This window comes from Pseudogymnoascus destructans (assembly GCF_001641265.1).
Source record: "Pseudogymnoascus destructans isolate 20631-21 unplaced genomic scaffold scaffold_1, whole genome shotgun sequence".
Taxonomy (NCBI): domain Eukaryota; kingdom Fungi; phylum Ascomycota; class Leotiomycetes; order Thelebolales; family Thelebolaceae; genus Pseudogymnoascus; species Pseudogymnoascus destructans.
In genome coordinates this window covers 2,356,521-2,382,708 of record NW_020167520.1, presented here as the reverse complement: position 1 = coordinate 2,382,708, position 26,188 = coordinate 2,356,521, and the positions used below count along the sequence as shown (strand labels likewise).

The window sequence follows — 26,188 nt, the reverse complement described above, 5'->3', positions numbered from 1 at the left end:
GCACGGGTAGTCCAGCCAGACGGCAGGATCTACCTCGTTGACCTGACGGCAAGAACTTGTTCTTGCCGTCGATACCAAGAGAATGGCATGCCTTGTGGGCACGCCATGGCTCTTATCTTTCAACAAGGGAGTCAATTGACTCCCTTTCTTCCGACAGAGCTGTCTGCTGTGTGCTGGCAGAGGCAGTATCAACTGCCTCTGCCTCCGATCTCTGTCGAGGGTCTTCTCGTAGACCCTAACGCCTCGGGAGGAGTCTGTGACCCTCTGGTCACCCGAATTCCCCGCGCCCGACCGCGAAAAGAGAGGGTTTGGAGAGAGGATGCCCGACGTCCTCGAGGACGCCGGGCTCGCCGGGATCACGGAGGACTTCTGCCGCTTGGGGCAGTCATTGCCGCTGTGCCAGACTTGGTCAGCACACGCTGCGGCACCTGCGGCGAGCCTGGGCATAATGCCAGGACTTGCCGCAGGCCTCATAATTGACCCGTTCTCATATGAGTAACAGGGGGGTTTACGGGGGGGTTTACAGCCCGTTCTCATATGAGAATGGGGGGAGTTTCTAGATTGGGCTTGGGCAGGTCACGTGGGATATAACTGGGTATATAGAATTTATTTATTGTTTTGACTGGGTATTTTTGCCCTAATCTTTTTCGCTTACTTGCAGGGTATATAGATCTTTTGCCCTAACTTTATTTAAGAATATCACATGATAATCATGTGACGTTCTTGAATATTCATGGAATATAGAAAATCACTATTCAAATTCATGAATAATTCATGAATTTGAATATTTAAGCTTACGTAATATTTAAATATTTAAATATTCAAGAATACGTTGAATAATTTTGCTAACCCTGAGTGAATCGAGAAGCCCGAGACAAAACCAATTACTTTTGTCTTGCTATTTCTCAGCTCTGTTTCTTCAGCTGCTGTTTTATAAGTAGATCTGTCCGAATATCCATTTCCGGGCGTTGTCGTCTCACTCTTGACTATCACTGATAATGTGTGTCACGGCCACGCGAGCAAATCATTGTGAGTTTGGCAAAGGCCATAGGCTTTTGGTGGGAAGATGTAAAGTAAAGATGATACCTTTCCGGGACCCCTCTTCCAAATGCTTCACAGGTCTGAGTCAACATTACCAAGCTTGCCAATGAATGTTAGAAGGACGACAAGCCGTAATATGACGCCTAAAGTTAGAGGCTGCGAACCCCTCAGTATTGCTTAGTTTAGAGTTTATAAGTTGCAATACGTTGGCAGCATGAACGGCGCGGGTGATGGCATATAAAACTTGGTTAGCCAGGTGCGAAACTGACGACGATGCAACAGCGGTGTCACCTGTATCACAATACAATACCATTGGATATCTATGCAGATGCATCGATACGGTCAACATAGGAAGGGCCTGCGAACGAGACGAGCGTCTTCACCAGGTCGAGTGACTCCAAAGTTCGAGCAATATATATATAACACTTCTCAGGATCCTATGTTATCCTCGAACAAAAGTGTACAAACACGCTTGCGGGTATCATCATGCAGCTAAGCATGCTACTGGATCCCCAGTCCCACCCAGATACCAAGAATGATGCCCCTGTTAGATCAAAGGACCTCAAATTGTCCTTCCCATATATAGTATACTCTATATCCCATTCCACGCTAGTTAACCCCCTCCCCTCATACACGCTCCCATTTTCCTCGGAAAATAAAACGCTATATCGGTGCTACAAATGGTAAAACACCAAAATTTCTGCAAGCTACCCCGCCTGCAAGTTCAGAAGGGCAAAAAATAAGGTCGCCTATGGTTTCTGGGGCCACTGGCCCCATACGCAGTTTCACAAGAGACGCAGCGGCTACTTGGCGTGATCAGTCGTAGGTTTCCCCAGGCATTTTCTTCGAGAATGCGCAGACCTCCTTCATGCAGTCGACCGAGTAGACGTGGGCCATGAAATACGGGGTCGGCTTCGACAGCATCATGCCATCCAGACTGGCCTTCACGCGCTCCACAAACGTGGTCGCGACGCCTTGACCACCGCCGTACTTTGCCGCATAGCTAGTCTCCAGATCCTCGACGAAGTAGATGCCACCCGGCTTGACCGAATCGAAGAGGATATCGATAGAGGTCTTCTGCTGCTCCATCGTGTGCCCGCCGTCGTCAATAATGACGTCGAAACCGCCGCCCGTCTCGTTCAGGAATTTCTTTAGGAACGGCACGTCCGCCTGGTCGCCGGTGAAGATGGTGGCGCCGGTGGTGTTGGCGGCCCACTTCTCGGCGCACGCCGCGTCGTACTCGATGTAGTAGAGGTCGACCTTGGGGAAGAACTCGAGCCAGGTGTGGTACGAGGCGCCGGGGCCGTAGGACATGTCGCAGCCGAGGCCAATCTCGAGCATCTTCAGCGGCTCGTCGCGGAGCGGCTCAAGGTACTTCTCGTACATGTGCTGGTAGTGGTGTGCGGTGACCTTGTCGGTGCCGAATTTCTTCCCGATCTCACGGAAGGAGGGCCTCTTGGTGTCGACTTTCGGGGCTCCAACTTTGGGGGGGGCTTCGACCTTGGGGGCTGCAACGTTGGCGTCTTCCAGCTTGGGGGTTCCGATCTTTGGGGGTTCAACTTTCGGCGGCGTGTTCGGCGCGTGTTTCTCTGGTGATCTGTTTGCCACGTTAGAAAGGCTACTTCAATGCTTCCATTAAATATGAGCGCTTCAATGCGGGAAACTCACGTCTTTCCGTTTACTTTATCTATAATGTCATTGTAATTGTACGAGACATGATAAAGGGACATGAAAAACAAGAAGGGAACGACACAAATGATCACATTGAACACGACCCGGTTGGATCTCGCAAAGGTCGCCATCGCTGGGCAAGGCTGGCTGGCGTATATCCGCGTGAAGGCGAGTAAGTGTGCTGCTGCTGTCCTGTCCTGTCAAGTGTGAGTTGAATCACGGGCTTGAGTTCTAAATACCACACAGGAGGTAATTGACTCAGTATCGCAATTCAGTGACGCTGCAACTCTGCAACTCAGTAGGTCCGTAACGACAGCTGGCAGTTGGAACGGAGACTGATCCTTTCACACGTGTTGGTAAGTTCTCCTTGCTCCCAAGTTTTCCCGGATACAGAAGTCTACTTACCTGTACTCGTATGTCCATAGTTACAGTAATCATCAGCCCCTTGGATGGTCAGACAAAGTGACAAGTATCGTATGGTTGCAAAGTACTTTATCGGACCAACGAGAGTACAATGATCTTCCTTCCCACCCGTCCCAGAAGCTTTTCCCCATCCGCGATACGTCATGGGCATACGAGAACTAGTATGGGTAGTACTCCGTATGCCAATCTTGGATGTATGAAACCGGGAGGGCTGGCTGGCGGTGGCTCGGTGGCTCCGTACGGGATCTCGCTCGTGTGTAAGATCAATAATCCAGGCCTCTGAGTAAGATCCGCCACGGAAGGATTGTGAAACACAGATACGTATGTACGTACGGAGTACACTCCTCGATGTTCAGCTCCAGGCTCCATACTCCGTCCACCAACACTCGTACAACTATCAAGATCCCCATATACATATAGATTCCAGGAGGAATGGATTGACAGTCAGCTGACTTCCATAAACGTACACGTATGTCGCACGTATGTCGCGGCTGGCGTTGAGGCTGATCGAGTCGCTGTTGGGTTTTGCACGTATTGACTGTTTGTACAGAGTGCTGGCGCGATAACTGCAACCGCAACCCGAAGCGGACTCCCGCAAATCAATCGTTGTTGGCAAGCTGTTGACGGGGTTAATGACCTAGCCTATGCTATAGCTGCTGCAGCCTTAGCTATTATTGTCTTCACTCTCTTAAGAACCTGCCATTGTTAGCTTCCAGAGAGAGGAGGACTGCTACTGCTAGAGCCGAGCCGAGATCTGGGGACTAGATCAATCAATCATGGATCTCTACCGGAACACTTTCGCCGTCTTGGTGGTGGGCAGCGTCAGCCTGGCGTACTCGCAATATCAACGTGACAGAGAGGCCTTAAAGGACGCCAAGGCTGGGTCGGTCGAGCTCAACAATGCCGCAACGTCGTTCAAATGGAAATTCATCCCAGTCTATCTGCTCGTAATGGGCTCGGATTGGCTTCAGGCAATTAGACCCCCCTAAAAAGCTAAACATTGTGGCTGTACTGACGCGAAGGCAGGGACCGTATGTCTACACGCTCTATAAAGATGAGTATGGACTGGCAGAGCCGACCGTGGCCATGCTGTTTGCTGCCGGGTTTGTTGCTGCTGCCGTCAGTGCGACGTTTGTTGGGTCTCTCGCCGATAGGTATGGCCGGCGTATGGCATGTATGGCCTTTTGCATCACATATGCACTTTCCTGCTTGACGAAGCTCTCGAGCGAGATCGTCACGTTACTCATCGGGAGGTTGCTCGGAGGTGTTGCAACGACCCTGATGTACAGCGTCTTTGAGTCTTGGATGGTCACGGAGTACTTTGCTCGAAGCTTGGATAGGAGCAACATGACTTTGGATAGCATGTTCGGCCTCATGACGATGCTGAATGGCGTGGTTGCAATTTTGTCGGGTGTTGTGGGAGAGACCGTCGTCGCCATGACAGGAACCAAGACGAGCCCATTCATGGCTGCCATTGTGCTCTTGATGACTGCAATGGTAATAATAAAAAAAGGATGGGTAAGTTGGCACTCTCATCACAGGCGAATGGACAGCTAACGTTGCATTTCAGAATGAGAACTACGGAGACAGGACAGAACAGTCAAAGGGCGCTTCGGATGAGTCCAGTTTAAAATCCATTCTCAAAGGTTTGTCCCGAACTCGTAAATTGGGGTGTACGTATGCTAACATTACCGCAGATAAACGAATCCTGATATTGGGCTTCGTATGTTGCGTCTTCGAGGGCTCCATGTACCTCTTCGTCTTTTTCTGGTCTGCTGCGCTCAAATCAGCCCACGCCTACTCTAACCCATCCACAAAAGAGCAATCTGCTATCCCATTCGGGCTAATCTTTGCCACCTTTATGGCTTCTATGATGCTTGGCTCTATTGCCTTCAGCCGTGGATCCTCTGAGGCAGCTGCTAGCAAGTCTATAACCATGCTAGGGCCCGCACATTTCCTGACAGTCGCCATTGCTATCTCAACGGCGTCGCTACTTATCTCAGTTCTGATAAAGAGCGAGACACTGACATTCTGGTGCTTCTGTTTATTCGAGGGCTGCATCGGAATCTACTACCCATGCATGGGCGCCCTAAGAGGACGTATAGTTGGTGATGGAGTGCGAGCAAAGGTCTACGGATTTTTGAGAATCCCACTCAATTTCTTTGTGGTTGTGCTTCTTTGCCTGACTAAAGAAGGTTTGTGTTATGCCTTCAGTCTGTTATATGTAATGTGCTAACATGATTCTCTAGGCGATGCGCACCGTGATAGAGTATTCACATTCTGTGGAGGTTTGCTACTGGCTGGAACTGTATTATCAGCCTGCTACTTAGGGGACACTACAGAGGGCACTAAAGATGCGGAAGATGGTGAATCAGAGGAGTTTATGGACGGGTCACGGATAGAGTCTCCAGCGTGAATGAAGGAAGACGGAAAATTACCGATGTATTTTTTATCAAAAAGTGCCAAAATGGCACACAGCGGTACAATTATGGAATAACAAGCGAATGGAACACCAAGAAACCTTATATAATGTGCCATATTATCGATTGATTTGAATATATTAATTATACATTGGGACGGGAAGGGAATGTGATACCCCTGGATGTTGTCGCTGATGATCGGACATTCGTTGTTCCGCTGCCGTACGGTTCTGGCCGCGACCTCAGCCACGAAAAGTGACTTCGTCGTCATCCAAGCGGAGGGAATGCAAACCAAGGCCTAACACCGCATGCCGCTCTGTCAAACGCTCTCGACCACAAAAACAACTACGCCTCAGACGTATGAAAGACATATAACAAGAGCCTCAGAACTTTAAACCTCAGCGTTCAGCAAAATCCGCCAATATGTCGTGGGCAGGTATGTTTTGGTACCTGAGAAGGTTGGCACAGAGAGGGCACTTCTGACCATGGCGGGAATAGGATTCAAGAAGAATGTCAATCGGGCGACCACCCAGGTCATGATGAAGACTGGTACTTACGAAGCACACTCAGTACGATGATGTATACTTACATGGACAGGTCACGTCGAGAAGACAAACGACCGCGATTATGAAGTGGAGGAGAGGTGGGTAGTCTGAACAGGCAGCTATCGTGGCAGTTATGCTGACATTATTCCAAGACGATACCGCACAATGGAAGCCGCATCACTGCGATTGCAAAAGGAGGCAAAAGGATATTTAGACTCGCTACGAGGTATGGAAGCACGTTGGCATTTACGAGGGGGACCAGTGCTGATACTCTGATAGCTATGACGAGATCCCAGATGGCGATTGCGGAGACGATCGACGCATTCTACGGCGATTCCGGAGCAAACGATGGAGTGAGCAGAAGCTACAAGCAAGCAGTGGCAGATTTAGACGCGGAGACGATCAAAGCTTTAGACGGACCATATCGGTATGCTCCCTTGTCCGTTCCGGAAATCCCGTGCTAATACAAATAGAACCACTGTTCTCGAGCCGATCTCAAGGTTCTGCGCCTACTTCCCCGACATCAACGAATGTATGCCTCCACACCACACCCCGCACTGCCCCCCCCAAACCCCTCTAACACCCCCTCAGGCATCAAGAAACGCAACCACAAGCTCCTCGACTACGACGCGATGCGCGCCAAGGTCAAGAAGCTAGTCGAGAAGCCCGACAAGGACGCCTCGAAGCTCCCCCGCGCCGAAAAGGAAGCCGACATGGCCAAAGTCGCCTACGAGCAGCTCAACGAACGGCTCTTCACCGAGCTCCCCCAGCTCATCGACCTGCGCGTCCCCTACCTCGACCCCTCCTTCGAAGCGCTGGTCAAGATCCAGCTGCGCTTCTGCGCCGAGGCCTACTCGCGCATGGCGCAGGTGCAGCAGTACCTTGATGCCGAGACGAGGGATCAGTATGCGGAGGGTCATCTGGATACGCGGGTCGAGCAGGTGTTGCAGGAGATTCGGGAGCTGAGCATTAGCGGGACTGTTTGAGTGGGTTGGGTGGGGGAGCGTGCGGGACTGTTTGAGTGGGTTGGGTGGGGGAGCGTGTATATGGATGGATGGGTTGGCGTTGGGGCTTGGGCGATGCTTTTATATACTTAAATGGGACCTGGAGGAGAGCCAGTGTGGATGTAATCCCTGTTCGACTGACTCGTGGTTCGCGCCTCTGATATGGTGGTTTACTAATGTAACTGCTCGTGGGGTGGGAATCAATGAGATCTATTCTTTGGGTATCATCTTCGCTGTTGTCAAAGTGACAATACAGCAACTATTCCTACATCCGCTTCCTCGCTATAATCGTACAACGTGACAATATCCGCTCCCCATCCCACCAAGGTATCACAATCGCTCCCCCCCCCCTTCTTTTCACTTCCTCTCCCCCTCAAGCAACCTCTCCAACTCCTCCATAACCCCCCCCACACACCCCTCCAACGCCTCCCTCTCCCCCCCCGTCATCTTCCTCAACACATACTTCGCGACCTCCCCCCCCTCCCTCGCAACCGGCCTCCCAATCCCAACCCCAACCCTCGTATACCCCCCCCCACCGCCTTCGCCAGACTCCTCAACCCATTATGTCCCTTAGTCCCCCTCTCTCCCCCCCTCATACTCACAACCCCCAACGCGCTCTCCAGCTCATCATGCAGCACCACCAGCGCGGCGCCGGGGTACTCGCGCTGGAACGCCCGCCATGCCGTCGCGACGGCCGGGCCGGAGATGTTCATCATGCTTGTGGAGTGCCAGAGGGTGATGGGGTGGGTGGGAGAGTGGGCGAGGAGGCCGTTGGCGTGGGGTCGTGATTTTAGGAGGGGGGGGTGGAGAGGGGGATGGTGAGGCCGCGGAGGACGGTGTGGCCCGCGGAGTGGAGGGTGTTGAGGTAGGGTGCTGGGTTGCCGATTGAGGCGACGAGGAGGCGGGTTGGGGGTGGCATTTTTGGAGGGGTGGTGAGGAGGAGGCGTTGCGCATCTGCTGGTGGTATTTTGGCGGGGTGCGGTTGTGGTTGGCGTGGTTGTTTTTGTTTGCGTTTGGGGGGTTGTTGTGGTGGTGAGGTTGGAGATGGTGGCGGGGCTGGGATGGCTGAAGACATTTTTTTTGTTAGGCGGCGCGAGGCTGAGGGTTGGATTTTTGGGAATTTGGCCGTCCTGGCTTTAGAGGTTGACAACTCTGGATGCCTTTGGCATAAAAGTTTTGTTTGCGAACTGTCTGATAGTTTTTTGATGGGTTGTTAGAAATAATATAAGATACTTGTACTGGTTTTGTAATTCTTCTAGAGGCACAGCTGCACCTGCGCCGCCGTCTGAGTCACTGGAACAGGTTTCTATTTTGACTGGCTTTGTCATCAATGATTCTCACATTCACGTTACCAACCAGCACTGGAAGAACAGCACGCAAACTTTCACAAAAAACACTTCTACTATCCCATGGCGTTTCAATCCCGCATTACAATAGTATAAGTGAACCATTCCTTAGCAATCGCAATGCCCTCAACTCCGTGCCAAACTCAAACACATATATACTACAACTTCCCACTTCCCCTAAGAAACTCTAACCTCGCTATTCTTCCCCAGCGTACTCGGGCTCTCGAGCCCACTCTCCCTCTCCCGGCCTCCCTCATCATCGCTGATCAGCCCGTCGAGTTCAAACTCCTCCGCCTCGTGGATCTGTCTGCTATCTGATGGCCTGTGCCTGCGCACGCCCTCGACGTCCTTTGGAGGCACCGATGGGCCCGCGTTGACAGCGTAGATGTGAAGTAGGACGTTTACGAGGAGGAAGAGGAGGAAGGCGAAGGAGTAGAGTATTAGGATGTATGAGACGTGCGTGATGCCCGCACCGGAGAGGAGCGCCATCTGCTCCTCGGTAGCGCTCATGAACGTGAAGCCCGATGCCATGAGTAGCTATTCAATAGTTAGCCCAACTGGCCTATGATAGTATTAAGGGGGGGAGACTTACGAAAGGTGGAATATATTGGAACGACCTTGGCTCGCCGCTGTCCGTCGACGGCTTGTCATTCAGCACAAACATCACCTCGACCATCCGCGTCACACCCGCAGCCATGAGCGTGTATCCGAACGCAACATGCACCATCGTGCTAAGCATGTTATGCTGCGGATGCGCGCTCATACCCCATCCGGTCAAGAAGAGGACGAAACCCGGCACGAAATTGCGCTTGGGGCTACCATCACGGCCTCTCGCGAGCCAGATGCCCGCCAGACCCGCCGCCCACCAGATGACACCCATGACAGTGTGCTGGATGTCGTTCTCGACCCATGCGCCGCCCCAGCGGTGCTCGGTAAAGGTGTTGACGCAACCCCACGCCGCGATGACGGCGCTGTCGAAGAACTCCTGACTACGGCCAGAGCGGCGCAGCCACGCCTGACCAACGAGCAGCATGATCATCATGATGATACCGTATGCGATGAAGGCAGATCCCATGATGAAGTGAGCGAGGCACTGTCCCAGGTGGTCGTCACGGCAGAATCCGAGGGCTGCGATGCCACCGAACAACATCTGCGTCCAGCTAGCGACTGGGATGGCCTTGCCGAGGATGTTGTGGCCGAGGAGGACACCGCGGCGCACCTTGCCGTTGATGCCCTTGGTGAGGTGGAGGCGGAGGTAGGCGCCCATGACGACTTGGGAGACGAGCATGAGCATGAGCCAGTTGGCGAATTTGGCGTGCACGTTGGGTGCGAATTGGCGGCCTTTGTGGGCGTGGCCGAGGAAGTAGCCTACGACTGCTATGATGGTGCCGAGGACTTGGACGGGGACATGCCAGCGGTTGCGGACGATCTAAAGTGGTGCGTAAGCTTCTATTCCTACCACGAAGAAGGGGCATCGACGGTGGGAAGAAGGGATAACTTACACCAAGCACCATCCCTACCGGGAAGATAATCCCAAAGGCAACCATCTGTATGATAATATGTATCCAAAGAATCGCATCCTACAACCCGTCAGCACCATCCAACCTTATCAACTCCCCTTCAGCTCCCACTATCTCAGCGAGAAACCCAGGAACAACTAACCAACGGCTCTGCGCTGACGGCACTCCCATCTGGTATCTCATCCTCATTGTGCTCATGTGCCATCGCCATCGTTGCAGTCGCTGCGAGGATGGCGCTCACAAGAACGCCTCGATTCGTCGACATCGCCATATCGTACAGAACGAGCGTCGTGGCTCGGGGCCGGGGTGTGTAAAGGTGAGACGCAGGTTTGGAGATTCGTGGCTCTGGATATGACGGGTTGATCAATTGCGGGCTGCTGATTGGTTCAGTTCACGTGACTAACCCATATGCCTACGCAATCCAGATGCCATCCGAGAATGAACATATGTAGTTCCAACATGTCTCATAGATCAAGACAAAGGCAATTGGGTATTAAAGTATATTATAACCAGATACAATCGAGCGCTGTAATGCCGTCCGGTACTGCCACCACCTATATCTACCATTGCGCTTAATCAATACAACAACTCCCTATTAAACCTTCTGCTCTGCCCCAACCATGCTCCCAGCTCTGCTCATGGACGCGCTCCCCTTAGAGCTGGCAGCCTCAATATCCTGGGTAACCACATCCGACGTCTCACGCCTCAGCTCAACATAATCATACGCGAACTCTCCCAATTGCGCATCATCCATGCCGTTGTTCTCATCCTCCTCGGACGCGCGCAGCGACAGCCCTGGGACCAGGTTCATCAGGAACAGAATGAGGCACGTGCCGCAGAAGGAGTAGGTGAAGCCTGCTACGGAATCGGCGAGCTGGTAGGCCAACTGGATGTAGTGTCTGTTGAGCCAGCCACCAGGGATGACGGTAGCGCCATCGAGAGCTGCTATGTAATCACTGTTGGGTGTTAGCTGTAGTCTCAGGGTTCCTGTGTTTGGAGAGCGACTTACGCTGCAAAGAGGCCAGTGAGGAGGTTTCCGACCAAGCCGCCGACGCCGTGGACGGCGAAGATGTCGAGCGCATCGTCGACGTGGAGGAGGTACTTGATCTTCGTGGCGAAGTTGCAAGCGACGGCACCGACGACGCCGAAGATGATGGCGGACCACGCGGGGACGTAGCCAGCAGCTGGAGTGATGGCGACGAGGCCAGCGATGGCACCGGAGCAGAATCCAACAGTGGACCACTTGCGGTCAAGCCTGTAGTCCATGATGGTCCATGCCACTCCGCCGGTGGCTGCTGCGGTGTGTGTAACGAAGCATGCCATCACAGCGCGGATGTTGGAAGCGAGAGCTGAGCCGCCGTTGAATCCGAACCAGCCCACCCACAGGAAGACTGTGCCGAGGACGACGTGAGTAACGTTGTGAGGACGGTATGGGAGTCCAGCAGTCGCGCTATATCCAGAACGCTTGCCGAGCATCACGGAGTATGCGAGGGCAGCAGCGCCAGAAGAGATGTGGACGGGTGTTCCGCCGGCGAAATCGAGACCGCCCATGAGGAAGGACCAGCCTTTGGGGTTCCATGTCCAGCAGGCGATGGGGTCGTAAATTATAGTCGACCAGATGAAGATGAAAACCAGGCATGGCAGCATACGCCCTCGGTCGGCAGCAGCGCCGATGGCAAGTGCTGGACTATGCATTTTGTCAGCTCCACGTCCCATTTCCGCCATCCAGACCAGCGGAGACTCACGTAATAGCAGCAAACATGCCCTGATACACCGCAAACAGGATCTCTGGGATCTTCGGGCTGCCCGGCGACTGGGCAGCCAGCACATTGCGGAACCCGATATGGTCGAGGTTACCGATATAACTGCTACCCGCGCCGAAGGCGAGCGAGTAGCCCCAGAAGAACCACTGGAATCCTACGACGCCTACTGACATCATGGAAAGCCAGATTAGGGAGAGCGCGGACTTGCGGCGCGCGAGGCCGGAGTAGAAGAATCCGACGCCGGGAATCATGAGGAGCACCAGGGCAGTGGCGGTGATGATCCAGGAGATGTCGCCGGACTGCGGGTGGTTAGAGGCGCATTGCGAGGGGAGATGGGATTGCAGGCTCGCATACCTCATAGTACTGGTTGAGGTTAACCGTCAGGGAATCACCTCCGTCCGCAGCGGTGCCGTCGTAGGGCTTGGCGTAGAGTGAGGACGCCATCGTGCGTATTCTGAATTGAGGGTTGGGCTCGATATATCACGAAGAAGGCTCGTCAGCAGCACAGCAGAGCAGTTGCGTTGATAGAATCCCCTGTCTCAGGTAGGTCTTGAGCAGCGTTGTTTGTCGTTGTCAATGAGTTCAGGATCTAGAAATTCTGAATTACAGGGTGTATCCAACCTTTATGTACTGTCACCCACGAGGTGAGATAGTTCATACCTCCCCTGCCGCCTTACCGTAAATTTCCAGTCCTCCCTCGTCCCTCGTCCCTCGTCCCTCCTTACCCCCAAATTCGATATCAGCGTCGACCCACGCGAGACGTGACAGGGAGCGCGATGAATAGGAGCATGAATAGGAGGGCGTATCCGCCCAATCATGATGGATCCAGAGCCGGGAATAGACGGACAGGCATGAACTCGGCGCCGCACAGGTTACAAGCAGGAGCGCAGTTGTATGATACTGTGTACTGTACGCATCATACTCATCATCCTCATATCGACCCACAGAGCAGGGGGTCGACTAACAAGAGATAAGCTAAGCCACCAGATAGCAGGGGGGAGTGGATTGAGTAATGGAAAGCATCGACTATCTATGACCAGGATCCACCTCGACAGTGGACACTGGGGTCAGAAGGAGCTAAAGAGCGACAAACCCCGGTAAGTCCATGAGTATAGTAGATGGATGAAATGAGGTTTGCGCATATTCCTGCCGGTCGCTACCAGTGTCACTGCCACGATATCCTCACATGTACGTGTCAAGCCCAGATATCTCTATGATATCAAACCCCATCTCTCCAGCCAATTACCACCCCCATCCCGCATCCGCCATCCCGCATCCCTCATCCGCATCCCGCATCCCCCGTCCCCATCCCCATCCCCGTCCCTATCCCGCATCCCGCATCCCTCATCCCCATCCCCCATCCCGCATCCCTCATCCCCATCCCGCATCCCGTATCCCTCATCCCCATCCCCCATCCATATCAACCCTATCCCAACTCATTCCTGTCGCCTCCCAACTGATAACGGAACCACCCCAAGTGGCCCGTGCGAGAGATAACCATGATGCGGGTTGGCGCTAATGCCGGCGCCAAGCGACAGGGGTCACCACATGGGTGTGATGTGATAAAATGGGGGAGCTAAGAAGGAGATAAAGACTTTCTTTGTATTCCATAGTACAGATTCCGGATACTAACGCTGGTGTCGGCGATCTTGGTGCGAATATGCGCCGCGACCACGTTTCGTCCTACGGAATCGCATGACAGGTAACCCCACGCCGATTTCCACTCCGATGCGCTGGCGTGGGCTTCATTCCCCACGTCAGCTGCGTGGGGAGGGACTAGGACTCGTGGTTTTTGGAATTGTACCTGCTTTGAGCTGAACCCTGGGGGAACACGCGCATGAGATGCGCGGGAGTGCCCATGTCTCACGCTCGGCTGGGATCGGAACCTGACAGCCTCCACGTCGATTCTTTCAATCTCGCTAGGACTCTCTCCCAATCCGAGCTCTCTTACGCCCTACCGTCCTTATATCTCTCATCGCATAACATCACTCCTCACACCTTCGCCAAAAACGCCTCCACAACGCCTCTTTTCCTCGCCTCACTCGCCTTCCTTTCCTTCTCCCCCACCCCCTCTGGGCCCCGAATCATCACTAGTGCCCACACCTCCGCAATCCTTCTCTCAATCGCCCTCCTCGCCGCCAACCCCGGATCATCCGTCAACGTCGTGCGTCGAGCACGCCCATACCCCATCGACTGTCTGAAATCGAAGCGGCTGGGCTTAGCCTCCGTGGCCGGGGAGCTAGGCGGGGGCGCGCGCATTGCGACGACCTTGCCAAGGCGGACGACAAGGTGGACGAGCGCGATGCTGTGCGGTGGCGAGTCCGCGAGGGGAACCATAGTCAAAATTCGAGTTTCATCAGGGGTAGGAGCGCGCTTGCGCGCCGCCAGGTCGTCGTCGATAGTTTTCCAGAACGAGGCGGGGATGATGCCATCCGTGAGGCTTGCAACGAAGAGCTGTAGGACCTCGGCGGTGGTTTCGAGCTTCTCGACTTCGCAGACGCCGCGGGGGAATGAGGCGTTTAGGGGGGTGTTGGTGTCGAGGGCTTCGAGGAGGAGGGCGCGGGTTTGGGAGCGGCTGTGGGAGGTGGTGGTGGACTCGAAGGGCCAGGCGTCTGGGACGGGGGTTTCGGAGGCGCCGGTCATTTCGCGCTCGGCGATGGCGCGCTCGAGGAGGGGCTCGAAGGTGTCGGTGAGTTTGGTGAGTTCCCTTGGTACGGCCTCGGTGAGAGTATTTGAGTCTATTACCGAAAGAGTGTTTTCTTGGGCGGCGTCTTTGTTCCCAGGGGGACGGAGAGCGCGAGCCCCGCCTGCTTCGGGTATGCGGATCAGCTCATCGATTGTGCGACCGAAGCATGATTGCAGCCAGTCTCCCCTGACAGGAATAAAGTAGTCCCTCCCATCCGTGACGCGTAGTATGAGCACCTCATCCAACTGTAGCTCGCCCATATTTAAAGCCCTTACCTGCGCGAAATCCTCCACGTAGATCTCCAGTGTCACCATGATGGTATCTCCAGGCTCAAGCGTAACCTCTGATTCGAGCCTCTTAACCGCACCGTCATCATCGTAAGGCCTCAACCAGCTCGGAGCCACCTGGCCAGGCTGGCCTGGCCCGGACGGTTTGCTTATAAACGCGAACGTGGCCGGGACCTGCCCTGTATTTGCGATCGTCAAGGATCGTTCTTTGCTGTATAGATACTTGACATCTCCAAAATTAACACCGTCGGCGGCATCTGTTGTTGCCTGGGAACCTGGCGCCTCATCTATAAGATCGGAATGCTCCACTAGAATTGTCACGCCAGGCCTATGCTCGTTCTCTGCCCTGTCTAGCTCTCTAGCTACCTCCTGGTGGACTCTTGATTTCAGCTCTGGGACCACAGCGTCGTAGTTTATGGTAAACACAGCATCTAGAGGCTTATGGTCCGAAGAAGTAACCCTCTGGTGCGACGTATAAATTTCAAGGTTCAGCTTGTCGGCCTGTTCGTCCTTCACAGTAACATCCTCCCCATTGTCCTCTCCTTCGTCGTATTCGTCGTAATCACCGTACGTATCGACTCCATCGCTAGCGGGGTCATAATCAAAGATTACTTCTTCATCCTGCGCGGCTTGTGCAATACCACGAGACCTCATTTCCTCGTCCTTTACCCTCGCAGCCTCTTCATCCCGTACTCTCCCATCATATTCGGACTTATAACGACGAGTGCGAAACAGAATTCGATCGCACCAGCTGGGGGGTCGCATCTTCTCACCAGAATCGAAGACGCCGAAAGTTCCCACGTCGTACTTGTAAGTTGGGATAAATGTGATCGGGCCTTCTCGCCAGCCATCATGGAAGGCCTTCTTCTGTCGCTGAACTCGCCGTAGCTGGTCGTGGGGTAAGAGAGAGTCCAACGTGGCTTGAAGAGAGGTAGGATCTGAATGGGGGTCCTGCAAAAAGTCATCCGGGTCTGGAAGATCAATCGAAGAGGACCTGCTGCTCGTATTTGGGTTTTCAGCTTGTAAGTCTATAGGCTCGTCATCATCGCTCTCGACGTGTCGTATCAATATTGGTTCTTCCGACTTTGCTATTTCACTCTCGAGGTAATTTCTCGGGCTTGAGCCAGGCGCGTACTCGCCTCTTGCGTGAAGCATCAGCAGTCGCCGGATGTCGTCGCCTGGCAGCCCATCAAGCCTGAAGTTCAGATCTCCGAACCAAAACGCAAAGTCCTCGTCGCCAATCACCTCCTGGATGTCGCTAGTCTCCCCAGCTACGCTGACAGGGTCAAATTTTGTGCGAGACGTAATCTCATTGTAGTCCCAGCATCTCCGTTCATAGTGTGCCTTCTCCGTGCCCGACGCCAGATGAGAGTTTATAAATGCCAACCGCGTCGTCTCCCCCAGAACTATCCTGGTGCAGACTGCGCCTTTATTGCCTAGATATCCCATGATGCCAGTGCCGACACTGACAGAAGACACTGAGCTGACCGTAGGCGCGATAGCTGGCGACGCATAGATGAGCAGAAGTAACCCCGACATCTGCGTGTCGGCGATAAGCTCATATCCATGGGGAACTGCCTCTTCCAATGCTCGCTTCCACTTATTCAGTGGTTCGGGGTCGACATAAACTCGGCCTATATATTCTTTTGCAGATGCCAGCCTGACAATCTCCTGTAGTCCCAGCACATAGAGACCTACATGCTCCCCACCAAGCACAACTCCCTCGTCGCCAAGCGGCGTCTCTGGTATACTCTTCGGATCTCCAGTATCGCCTTTAGATCGTACTTTAACATTATTTCCGTCCAGATCTGATATCTTGAGCCCCGCAAGTTTCGTATCAACTCCCTTCCCATCCACAAACCAGCTCCTGATATCGTTATGGACTCCCGGGCACGCAGCAACATTCCAAGTCCCGACCTTAATTTTCATCGAATGCGACCGTGTGTATTCCGCGCGGCGCTCATATACGGCTCGCGACAGGGAGTGCGGTGTCGACTCGAGATCCTCGCCGTCCGGGTCCGGCTCGGAGACCTCGACGAAGCTCGACGACTCGCGGCTTATCGACGGGGACAACATCGTGGGCAGTTTTCCTATCAGCCAGGCGATGTAGTGTAGTATACGGGGATGAATTATAAGGCGAGATCAATAAACCGTCCCGAGAATATCAGAATAGCGATTCGCAAAAGCTCCCAACCAGCGGCCGCATCAATTATGTGCCGCGGGCGTTCCTGCACTCGAAAGCGGTAATGACGTAGCGTGGCATTGATCAAGGCGCAGCTGGGTTGGTCCACAGCATCTGAAAAGCACTCCCTTCGCGTTGGCAGCGAAACTTATGGGGCGTCAAAGGGAGATCATTCAGCTCCGATAATGAAGCTCACTGAGTGGTCGAGGCCGCTTCGAGTTGTGGGCAGACTGGCGGGGTCAAAGTTATAGCATCCCGCGCTCCCGTACGTTACCCCACGAATCATGCGTGGGTGTGGTTAGCGCAAGACTGAGGCACGTGAATCGATGGACGTACTGGGCGACTTGCTTGAGCTCCATCGCAACCTACCTACAACACAACATTGAGCAATCAACACCGCAACCTACGAATATCTCCAAAGCCGTAGCTAAATTGCCGAGAGCGATATAAGCCAAACATACCAGCCACCTTAAGAAACAGCTCAACCGGCACCGCAAACCTCCTCAAAGCGCACTACTATCGCAGCCTCACGAACTCACCCCCAACCTCCAACTCACCACCACCACCACCCAATCCACCTCCAAACATCCACCCACCATGTCCGCCCCCAACCGCCCCAAACAGCGCGCGCGCCGCCACAACCCCCCAACCCCCACCAAGCATCCGACAACGACTCCGACATGCCCCCCCACCTCCCCCCCCCCACCCGCACCAACACCGACCTCAACCTCTCCGTCCTGCGTCGCTACTTCCCCAGCACGCGCACCATCCTCTCCATCGCCGCCAACGCGGTCGTCTACGCCTTCTCGGCCTCAACGGGGCAGTGGGAGAAGAGCGGGATCGAGGGCGCGCTGTTCGTGTGTGAGACGGAGGATGGGTTTGTGGTGACGGTGTTGAATAGACATGGGCTGGAGAATTTGGTGTTGGATGTGAGGGAGGTGAGGGATATGGAGGTTACGAGTGAGTTTTTGATTCTGAGGGTGCCGGGGGAGGGGGAGGGGGAGAGAGTTATGGGGTTGTGGATTCATGGGGATAGGGATGATACGAGGGAGAAGAATGCGGGGACGATTTTGCAGTGTTGGGAGAAGGTTAGGGGGGTGGTTGTGAAGTGAGAGGGGACACGTGGGAAGGGTATGTAATATAGAGGCGGAGCATGACGCTGCTTTCGTTGGCGAAGGCGGTCTCTTAGGATGCATGGCGGGCCATCCGCAGCCACTGGGCGTCTCGGGATGGGGTATGAAGCGTCTGGACGATGATACGCTGTCTTCGATGAAGAGGAGAGTTTCACGAATTAGTGCGCCACGGAATGAGACAGCCTGCGAGGTTAAACCAAGTCGTCCAAGGACAGGGCCAAGCCATATTTCGAACACCTTCATATACAATAATAACACGGCATGGCGAGGAAAGAGGCAAACCCAGAAATCTGGAAGTAGGCACATACGAATCTACAATTTTCACATCCATAACAGAATGCATACCTATAAAATAAACTAATCCTAGCCCAACCCTGAGCCTACCTATCACATATCATATCACATCACATCACATTTTTATCCCTCAGCCCCACTCTACTCCTTCTTAATAAGCTTATCAAAGAACGGTCCCACAGCCGTAGCACTCTTCCTAGGGAACCTCTTCTGCCCTCCCTCATAATCCACAAACGTAACACCGAGGGCAAACAGACCGGTGCTGTATCCCAGGATGCTAGAGCACCACGGCTCGTTGAAGGTGATCCAGTGCTCACCGTGGCGAAGTGAATGGGGATTAATTCTCTTGGTTCGGTAGGATCTCAGTATGGATCGCAGATATGGGCAGCGATCACAGGAATAGATGAGTTGGAGAGAGAAGAAACTGCGTGGACCCCGCACCAAGCTGGGCAAGGGAATCGCAGTGTTATATACAAAGAGCCAAGGGTCAGCACGGAGGATGGAAAGCTACGCCATGTCAGGTAGCAGGGAGGACTCTCATAGTAATTGAGCCGCCATCGCCGGTGTTTTGTGTGTTGCCAATGCCTCAACTCTATCACTCGGACCGTCACGACCGAAAAAGGAGGGGCACGATGATGGCGGGGTAACTCTGGGGGATCAACTCTTGCGGCGCTGCGGCCCTCAACCCCGCTCTGTTGGCGACTGGACGGGCCACATAGGCGATCTCTCACTTTTTTCCTCGCGCTGTACGCTGCACAGTATGTAGATATGAGATTTTCATATTGTGCTGTGGAGTCCAGAATCCTAACCATAACGTCTAGAGTGGAGATGGCTTCGAGTACCTGCCTGAAAACCCACATTTCTCATCCGCGGTAATATAGCCTGTGCTTTGTATAATCTACATTAGAGCGTTACGATCGTATATTATTAGTAGTATGCGTTGGCGACACACATGATGGAACGTTTTCCTTCTTCCAACCAAACACACACATCTTCCTGATGTTGCCCGCTCCTAAATAGATAATCCAGGAGCCTTACGGATATACTCTCTTTTCCCCAAACTTCACGTTCCGAGTCACCCCCGAAGATCCCCCACCGGACGGCCACTATACACATCCCAACGAAGCAGAGATGCCATTTATTCGACTATAATTCTCCATCTGCCCGCTGCTCCCCCAGTACTGTCACCAAACGCCATCCCATAACACACTACAGCACAGCCCATCCCACGAACCCCAAGACAAGACGTGCGGAAACGCGGCTATCGCAGATCACCGGCCCCATCAGCCCTATCGACGCCCCATATCCGCATGATCATCCTCTAGTTTCCGCTTCCCGCCCGCGGCCACCTCCCCCGCGCTGGAATCGGCCTCCGCCTCCTCTCCGCCCTCCGTCCACTCCACAACCTCCCACTCAACCCTCCTCCCATCCTTCTCCTCCAGCCCCCGCCGGACCTTCATCCTCCCCAATGCACTCCCCTCGATCATCGCCTCGAACCATGGCAGGCCCTCGCCAACACGCGGTGCTGCTCGAGTTGCTACAGGCTCCTCGGGCCGTACGCTCAGTCGTTTCTCTGCCTCCTCTTGTGGGAGCAGCCCCAGCTCGCCTAGGTCGTGGAGGTCGCCTCGGTCCAGCGACCCGAGCGCGAGACTGATGTATTCCCCCTCTCCCCTTGGCGCCTCGGACCACATCGCGAGGTCCGAGCCGCAGAAGCCGCAGAAGTGGCGGAGTGAGCTGGAGGAGGGCGCGTAGGCACGGCGGATGGCGGGGTGCGTTTCGTCGGGGAAGAAGGCGTGGGTTGCGGAGTGGTACCAGGCGAGGGGTACTCTAAGGTGGGCTGCGAGTGGCGAGATGCCTGGGTGGTTCGAGGTTAGCGGGGGCTTGGGATGGTTTCCTCGGCGGTGGGTTTGATGGAGAGATGTTTAGGGAAAGAAGCTTACGGAAGGAATTGTTGCCATCAAAAATCACTTGGGCTGTGTCGGATGCCTTGGGGGGCATCTCGATGATGAAGGTGTTACGGCCACAGCTACAGCCGCCATGGAGCAGCCTGTCGAGACTCATGGTGCGAGTGTGGATTGAAGCGACAGTGTTGGTAATTATGAGTTTGTTGAGGAGGTATACGAATGAGATATATGGCGCCTATGCGCCGAGATATCACAACAAAAGTATGACAGCGGCAAAGTGTTGTAGAAAGCATGTTCAGAAGCCTGGGAGGCCAGAATGAGATCGCTGATGGAAAGTTATTGGCCTCCGTCATTGGTCTGTGCACGTCAGCCCGCGTTTGCTGCACCTTCCACCGCGCATTACATGCAGTTTGTATGGTAAAGTATGAGTATGGAGATTTTGTTTGCTGCGTACAACTCCATGATTTGATAACTAATGACCAATTGTCCAATACCATGAGTATATACTGCGGGGATTTATCATCTAGGAACATAAAATTGCTAAGTTATGCTCAGTCAATAAGTAATTAGGAAGTACCTTACCGGCGCACCATCTATTTTGGTAAGGGTGGTGGGTGGGTTATCCACCGTGGAGAGCTTCGACCGTGCTCCCTCAGCGATGCTACGGTTGACTACCTCGACCGGGCATGGCCAGCGACGGTCGAATGAAGCCTTGGCAGTAGATGCCACTACACGGTCATATATAACTAGACTGTATAATTGAAGCCGCTGTAAATCTTGTGATCCTCCGCAGTGCTTCGTATGCCGCGGATGAAAAGTGACTGTTGTAAGGCGGTGGTGTACCAACAACGATGTAGCCGGCCACTCCCCAGTAGTACGGCAGTGTTGATGGCGCGCCAGTGGTGGTCAGGTCACGGTGGACAGGATCATCAATGGTAAATAGTGTAATATACCGTATATTATATTCTACTCTATCTACCAGTAGCTACTGCTCAGACCCTCACCCCAACCAGGAGTCGTGATGCCACTTGCGAAGCGTGGCATCAAACGTACTGGTTATCCTACCAGGTACGCAATCCTTGAGCGAAGTGTCTGCCGCCCCTCCGAATGCCCTTGCCCTCCCATCACCAAGTCCAGCTCCCCCCAAGATCCAGCCCTGTCTCTCCGGTATGTGTTCGTATTCCAGCTGGATGGTGTTGACCTAGCTGTCGCGGGTATTCGAAAGGTTGTTGGAAGCGCAGTTGAAAGTGCGGGTTCGTGTATTGTCAGGAAGCGTTTCGCACACGCATTGCTCGAAGCTGTAATGGTGGGTGCACCAGATGTGAGAATCTAGCCACCCAAGTAAGGGATGGTTTTACTTCCACAACGCAGCAATCAGGTGTATAATATAGTGGAGTGGTTTAGACAAGTTGTAACAAATGTTGAGTCTGAGAACTCAGGGATAAGTCAGAGGTTAGCACCTCACTGACTTTTCAGAAACAAGGAGTAACAAGATCAATGCTTGGAAGCTTGGAAAAGACGTGGAAGTATGTGATAGTCGATTTACTGTATTGTCTGCTTGCCCTTTCTTAAGGAAAGGGCAATCCTATTTATGCTAAAGGAGTGTAGTTCTCTCATTTTCCAAGACTTTCCATGACTAACCAGGCTTGGTAACTGTAGTCGACGTAAGAGAATCCCATAGAACCATCTCCTAGGTTCCTAGCCTATAGGAAGTGAACAAGGTCAGAGTACCCCTATAGACAGATTATGTCATAACTTAACCAATCTTGTAGGTAACTGTTACGATATCAAGTGCGCCTTGCAGCTCGAGTGGGGGTTCAGGGGTGTGGGGAGCTTTCCGGGGTTGGAGCGAAGTTTTCAGTTGTGGAGTGAATTCTCAGAACTGGTCTCGCTAAAGAGAATTCACTCCACAACAACATAGCTGTATATAGATCGAGCCACTGCTCGAGTGCTCCTCTTCTCTTTCTTTTCTTCTCTAGATTGAGTTTAATTCATAATACCCAACTGGCGCCCTATGCCTTGGTGAACCGTGACATAAAACTCAATCTCTCTTATACCTCTTTTCCTGCTCTTTGAGCTGAACCCTCTTCTGAAATCGAAATCGAAATCCACTCTTTGAAAACCCTAGAACCAGAAACCTTATCCTGAAGTCGATTCCAGGACGATCTCGAGGCAACCCCTCAAAGTTGGCTTTCGACAGTCAGCTCGACACACACACACCACCTTCGCAAGTCAGACCTTTTACAACGCTCCCTCGACAAGGATATAACTGTGAGGGAAGTGCGCTCCTCTCGAGTGGATCCTACGGCCAACAACTGCACAATAGGGCCTTTGGCAATATGTGTCTGACTTGACGATATAAACTGAAATTGAAATAGCAACTCGCTATGGCTTATACAGCTGAAGAAAAAGCTGCAATGGCAGCTCGAAATGATCTAGAACAAGACCAGCTAATTTCAAATCCGAAACCTTCCTTCACACTCTGGGCAAAACAGCTCAAGAGAGACATGAATCTATACTTGCAAATCGATATGAAAAGGCTGAATGGAATGTTGAAACCTTTGACGAATTCCAGAAACTATCTGTCGCCAACCAGAAAATGGCATGGACTTTGCACAAGAACATTCTTCGGGACTATTTGGCCCTAGCAGAGGACTCAAATTCGATACTGGCTAAAAAGGATGATGCCATTCTCCAGTTACAGGAACTGATCCAGAGCAACGAGCAACAAATCACAGAGCAACAAACAATTCAGAAATATCTTGAAAAGCAAACCCAACAAGCTCTGAAGAATGAACCAGGACACCACTCTCACAGTCGACTGTCAGCTCGGATTCCAGACCCTCCAATCCTCACAGATGGGATAGAGCCAGCATTTAAAGACTGGGTTGTGAAAATTCGCCTCAAGCTCGAAGCCAACATTGATCATTTTCCAACACAGACTTTACAAATGAGCTACATTCAGAGTCGACTGGGAGGACTGGCAGTTCGACATGTCAATCCAAGGCTTCGACCAAACTCTACAAACAAATTGCAGACAGCAGAAGAAATTCTCGAACTTTTGGAAAAAGTCTTCAGTGATCCCGATCGAAGGCACACAGCTCAAACTGAGTATCGAAAGCTGTATCAGAGAAACAACACCTTTGCAGTGTTCTGGGCTGAGTTCCAAAGGCTCACGACAGAGCTTGATTACTCTGAAGAAACTTTGCTGGATGACTTGCGCTTCAAAGTCAACCAACAGATGCAGAAAGCCTTAGTGGCTGAAGTTGGAGCTACTACACTTCACGAGTTTGCAAAGAAATGCATGCTCATCGACCAGAACATTCAGCGGATCAAGGAACAAGAAGACAAAAGGAAGCCAAAGTCATTTTCGAACAACATGGGCCAAACTCAAAATCAGGGCCAGGCACTTCGAACTTCAATCCCTCAACCTACAATGATTCCAACATGCAAAACAAGACGCAGAAGCTGTATCGACCACCGCATCAAGATCCAGCAAAAGAAATGCTCATGAAACTTGGGAAATGCTTCATATGCTGACAAAATGGACATCGAGCTCGAGACTGTCCCCAGAAGCTCAAAGCTCAAGTGAATGAGGTATCTACAGCTGAGTCTATCATCGATTCGGAAAACGAATAGCCTCTAGACAAGTCATCACTAGAGGCAGTGCAGCCAGAATTGCAGCTTCTTCCTCGAGATCCAGTTTTGATCCGGACACCCCTTTCTTAGCTACTTGTAGAATAGGAAAATACAAAGCTATTGTCCATGCATTGATCGATACTGGTGCCACAGGTGGAAACTTCATTAATGCTGCTGATGCAGAAAGAATGTGAGAAATCGAAGGGATAGCCCCAGTCGAACTTGTGAAGCCAAAACAAGTTGAAGGATTCAATGGAGAGGCTGCCCCTGCTATCACACATGCTATATATCCTCGACTACAAGTGGGAGAGCATGTGTAAAGCCTATGTCCATTATTCATTACTTCGCTGGGAAAACATTCCATCATTCTCGGGAAAGCTTGGATGAAGCAACATGGAGTTGTTCTCGATATGATCAATGATCAAGTCCTCTTCACTGGAGATTATTGCAACCATTTTATACCAGATCGAGCCCTCAAAACAGAGCCTATATCTAAAAGCGAAACACAAAGGCCAAAGAAGAAAGCCAAAGAAATGCCTCCTCCGGAACCTGCTCTGAAAGTGGAAAAACCAAAACCTTGCACCATAGCAATGATTGGTGCAGCACCATTTCGAATGCTCATGAAGCAAAGAGGAGCTCAAGTCTTTGCTATATCAATGAAGGACATAATCGAGCACAAGAACAAGACCAAAACTGAAGAAATTGACTCTCGACTGATCCTTCCGAAGGAATTTCATGAATTTTTGGATGTTTTTTCAAAAATGGCAGCAGACAAGCTACCTCCCCATCGACCTTCAGACCATCATATTGAACTCGAAGGTGATGCAAAGCTGGGATATGCACCACTCTGGAATATGTCAAAGGAAGAACTTGATTTTGCCAAAAGGGTTCATTGAAGCAAGCAAAGCCCCATACTCTTCACTGTAATGGTGGGTGCACCAGATATGAGAATCTAGCCACCCAAGGAAGGGATGAATTTACTAAGACAACACACTGTCTTAGGAAACAGAGCCAAAGGGTTGTAGCTTAGACTATTCCACAACGCAGCAATCAGGTGTATGATGTGGTGAAGTGTTTTAGACAAGTTGCAACAAATGTTGAGTCTGAGAACTCAGGGGTAAGTCAGAGGTTAGCACCTCACTGACTTTTCAAAAACAGAGAATAACAATATGAATGCTTGGAAGCTTGGAAAAGACGTAGAAGTATGTGCTAGTCGATTTACTGTATTGCCTGCTTGCCCTTTCTTAAGGAAAGTGTCATACTGACATTCGTTGCACTCAGTTTGCTATCAAACTCAAGAGCAAACTTAGAAATCTCCTCCTCAAACCTACAAGTCACCATACATATCTTGGCTTATCACACCAACAACAGAAGCAATACTACTCAACGATTGCTGCAAACTCTTCTACTACATCTGTTTATGCTACATACATCACGGCATATCATTTGGACACTCATTGAACAAGTTATTAAGAAAATCTCCTCCTTAAGGGGGTGGGCCAATACTACCACATGGCATATCTCTACCAACTAGAGGCCTAGGAACATGAACGATAGCTCTAGAAGCTTCTACAACCCTCTATGATTCATTACACGTCATCGCTCCTTAGTTACCCACAAGATTGGTTAAGTTATGACATAATTTGTCTATAGGTACTCTGACCTTGGACCTCCTTTTCACTTCCTATAGGCTAGGAACCCAAGAGATGGTTCTATGGGATTCTCTTACGTTCACTACATGATTAGCAAGCTAGTTGTGGGTCGCACTTGATTTCTAATACATTTACCAAGCCTGGTTAGTCATGGAAAGTCATGGAAAATAAGAGAACTACACTCCTTTGGCATAAATAGGATTGCCCTTTCCTTAAGAAAGGGCAAGCAGGCAATACAGTAAATCGACTAGCACATACTTCCACGTCTTTTCCAAGCTTCCAAGCATTGATCTTGTTATTCTCTGTTTTTGAAAAGTCAGTGAGGTGCTAACCTCTGACTTACCCCTGAGTTCTCAGACTCAACATTTGTTGCAACTTGTCTAAACCACTTCACCACATCATACACCTGATTGCTGCGTTGTGGAATAGTCTAAGCTACAACCCTTTGGCTCTGTTTCCTAAGACAGTGTGTTGTCTTAGTAAATTCATCCCTTCCTTGGGTGGCTAGATTCTCATATCTGGTGCACCCACCATTACACCTTGCCTGCTTCAAGCTTCAACTATTTCTATAGCAGCACTTCGATACTACAATGGAGGACGACCAAGCTCCTACAACTACTGCTGAACAGCAGATGCAACAACTGTTTGCCTTTATACAAACTATAGCAAACAAACTTG

The 26,188-nt window shown here is 51.9% G+C and overlaps 10 protein-coding genes across 10 annotated transcripts; 3 read left to right on the top strand and 7 right to left on the bottom strand.

Moving 5' to 3' along the window:
• Window positions 1-1,857: 1,857 nt before the first annotated feature.
• On the bottom strand, window positions 1,858-2,843 carry VC83_00635 (uncharacterized protein; the record flags this gene model as incomplete). Its single annotated transcript, XM_024464323.1, has 2 exons — window positions 1,858-2,638; window positions 2,710-2,843. 2 exons carry the CDS (start codon window positions 2,841-2,843, stop codon window positions 1,858-1,860), a joined length of 915 nt encoding a protein of 304 aa, XP_024328453.1.
• A 1,068-nt stretch (window positions 2,844-3,911) lies between these two features.
• VC83_00634 (uncharacterized protein) lies at window positions 3,912-5,551 on the top strand (the record flags this gene model as incomplete). Its single annotated transcript, XM_024464322.1, has 5 exons — window positions 3,912-4,082; window positions 4,162-4,653; window positions 4,706-4,781; window positions 4,833-5,330; window positions 5,385-5,551. 5 exons carry the CDS (start codon window positions 3,912-3,914, stop codon window positions 5,549-5,551), a joined length of 1,404 nt encoding a protein of 467 aa, XP_024328452.1.
• A 272-nt stretch (window positions 5,552-5,823) lies between these two features.
• HOB3 (BAR adaptor protein Hob3) lies at window positions 5,824-7,108 on the top strand. The gene is made up of 7 exons (XM_024464321.1): window positions 5,824-5,991; window positions 6,054-6,104; window positions 6,153-6,198; window positions 6,253-6,326; window positions 6,380-6,527; window positions 6,574-6,632; window positions 6,692-7,108. Exons 1-7 carry the CDS (start codon window positions 5,979-5,981, stop codon window positions 7,084-7,086), a joined length of 786 nt encoding a protein of 261 aa, XP_024328759.1. The 5' UTR covers window positions 5,824-5,978; the 3' UTR covers window positions 7,087-7,108.
• Window positions 7,109-7,144: 36 nt separating this feature from the next.
• Window positions 7,145-7,817, bottom strand: PTH1 (aminoacyl-tRNA hydrolase; the record flags this gene model as incomplete). The annotated part of the gene is made up of 2 exons (XM_024464320.1): window positions 7,145-7,653; window positions 7,707-7,817. The coding sequence occupies 2 exons, from the start codon at window positions 7,815-7,817 to the stop codon at window positions 7,462-7,464; spliced, it is 303 nt and encodes a 100-aa protein (XP_024328454.1). The 3' UTR covers window positions 7,145-7,461.
• A 77-nt stretch (window positions 7,818-7,894) lies between these two features.
• Window positions 7,895-8,179, bottom strand: VC83_00631 (uncharacterized protein; the record flags this gene model as incomplete). Its single annotated transcript, XM_024464319.1, has 1 exon — window positions 7,895-8,179. The coding sequence occupies one exon, from the start codon at window positions 8,177-8,179 to the stop codon at window positions 7,895-7,897; it is 285 nt and encodes a 94-aa protein (XP_024328456.1).
• A 448-nt stretch (window positions 8,180-8,627) lies between these two features.
• VC83_00630 (uncharacterized protein) lies at window positions 8,628-10,235 on the bottom strand (the record flags this gene model as incomplete). Its single annotated transcript, XM_024464318.1, has 4 exons — window positions 8,628-8,987; window positions 9,043-9,879; window positions 9,953-10,030; window positions 10,113-10,235. The coding sequence occupies 4 exons, from the start codon at window positions 10,233-10,235 to the stop codon at window positions 8,628-8,630; spliced, it is 1,398 nt and encodes a 465-aa protein (XP_024328455.1).
• A 198-nt stretch (window positions 10,236-10,433) lies between these two features.
• On the bottom strand, window positions 10,434-13,065 carry AMT1 (ammonium transporter Amt1). Its single transcript, XM_024464317.1, has 3 exons — window positions 12,088-13,065; window positions 11,716-12,032; window positions 10,434-11,657 (listed from the first exon to the last, which is right to left on the bottom strand). Exons 1-3 carry the CDS (start codon window positions 12,175-12,177, stop codon window positions 10,976-10,978), a joined length of 1,089 nt encoding a protein of 362 aa, XP_024328106.1. The 5' UTR covers window positions 12,178-13,065; the 3' UTR covers window positions 10,434-10,975.
• Window positions 13,066-13,141: 76 nt separating this feature from the next.
• Window positions 13,142-17,112, bottom strand: VC83_00628 (uncharacterized protein). Its single transcript, XM_024464316.1, has one exon. The coding sequence runs from the start codon at window positions 16,780-16,782 to the stop codon at window positions 13,726-13,728; it is 3,057 nt and encodes a 1,018-aa protein (XP_024328107.1). The 5' UTR covers window positions 16,783-17,112; the 3' UTR covers window positions 13,142-13,725.
• Window positions 17,113-17,166: 54 nt separating this feature from the next.
• VC83_00627 (uncharacterized protein) lies at window positions 17,167-18,000 on the top strand (the record flags this gene model as incomplete). The annotated part of the gene is made up of 1 exon (XM_024464315.1): window positions 17,167-18,000. The coding sequence occupies exon 1, from the start codon at window positions 17,569-17,571 to the stop codon at window positions 17,998-18,000; it is 432 nt and encodes a 143-aa protein (XP_024328110.1). The 5' UTR covers window positions 17,167-17,568.
• A 1,604-nt stretch (window positions 18,001-19,604) lies between these two features.
• VC83_00626 (uncharacterized protein) lies at window positions 19,605-20,376 on the bottom strand (the record flags this gene model as incomplete). Its single annotated transcript, XM_024464314.1, has 2 exons — window positions 19,605-20,170; window positions 20,256-20,376. 2 exons carry the CDS (start codon window positions 20,374-20,376, stop codon window positions 19,605-19,607), a joined length of 687 nt encoding a protein of 228 aa, XP_024328111.1.
• Window positions 20,377-26,188: the final 5,812 nt, after the last annotated feature.

Coding starts and splice junctions, on each gene's coding strand:
- AMT1 (XM_024464317.1), bottom strand. CDS start 12,177: ATGGCGTCCTCACTCTACGCCAAGCCCTACGACGGCACCGCTGCGGAC. Junction 12,033..12,087: donor ACCTCAACCAGTACTATGAG/GTATGCGAGCCT, acceptor AACCACCCGCAG/TCCGGCGACATCTCCTGGAT. Junction 11,658..11,715: donor GGCATGTTTGCTGCTATTAC/GTGAGTCTCCGC, acceptor CAAAATGCATAG/TCCAGCACTTGCCATCGGCG.
- HOB3 (XM_024464321.1), top strand. Junction 6,105..6,152: donor CCAGGTCATGATGAAGACTG/GTACTTACGAAG, acceptor TTACATGGACAG/GTCACGTCGAGAAGACAAAC. Junction 6,633..6,691: donor CTTCCCCGACATCAACGAAT/GTATGCCTCCAC, acceptor ACACCCCCTCAG/GCATCAAGAAACGCAACCAC.
- VC83_00628 (XM_024464316.1), bottom strand. CDS start 16,782: ATGTTGTCCCCGTCGATAAGCCGCGAGTCGTCGAGCTTCGTCGAGGTC.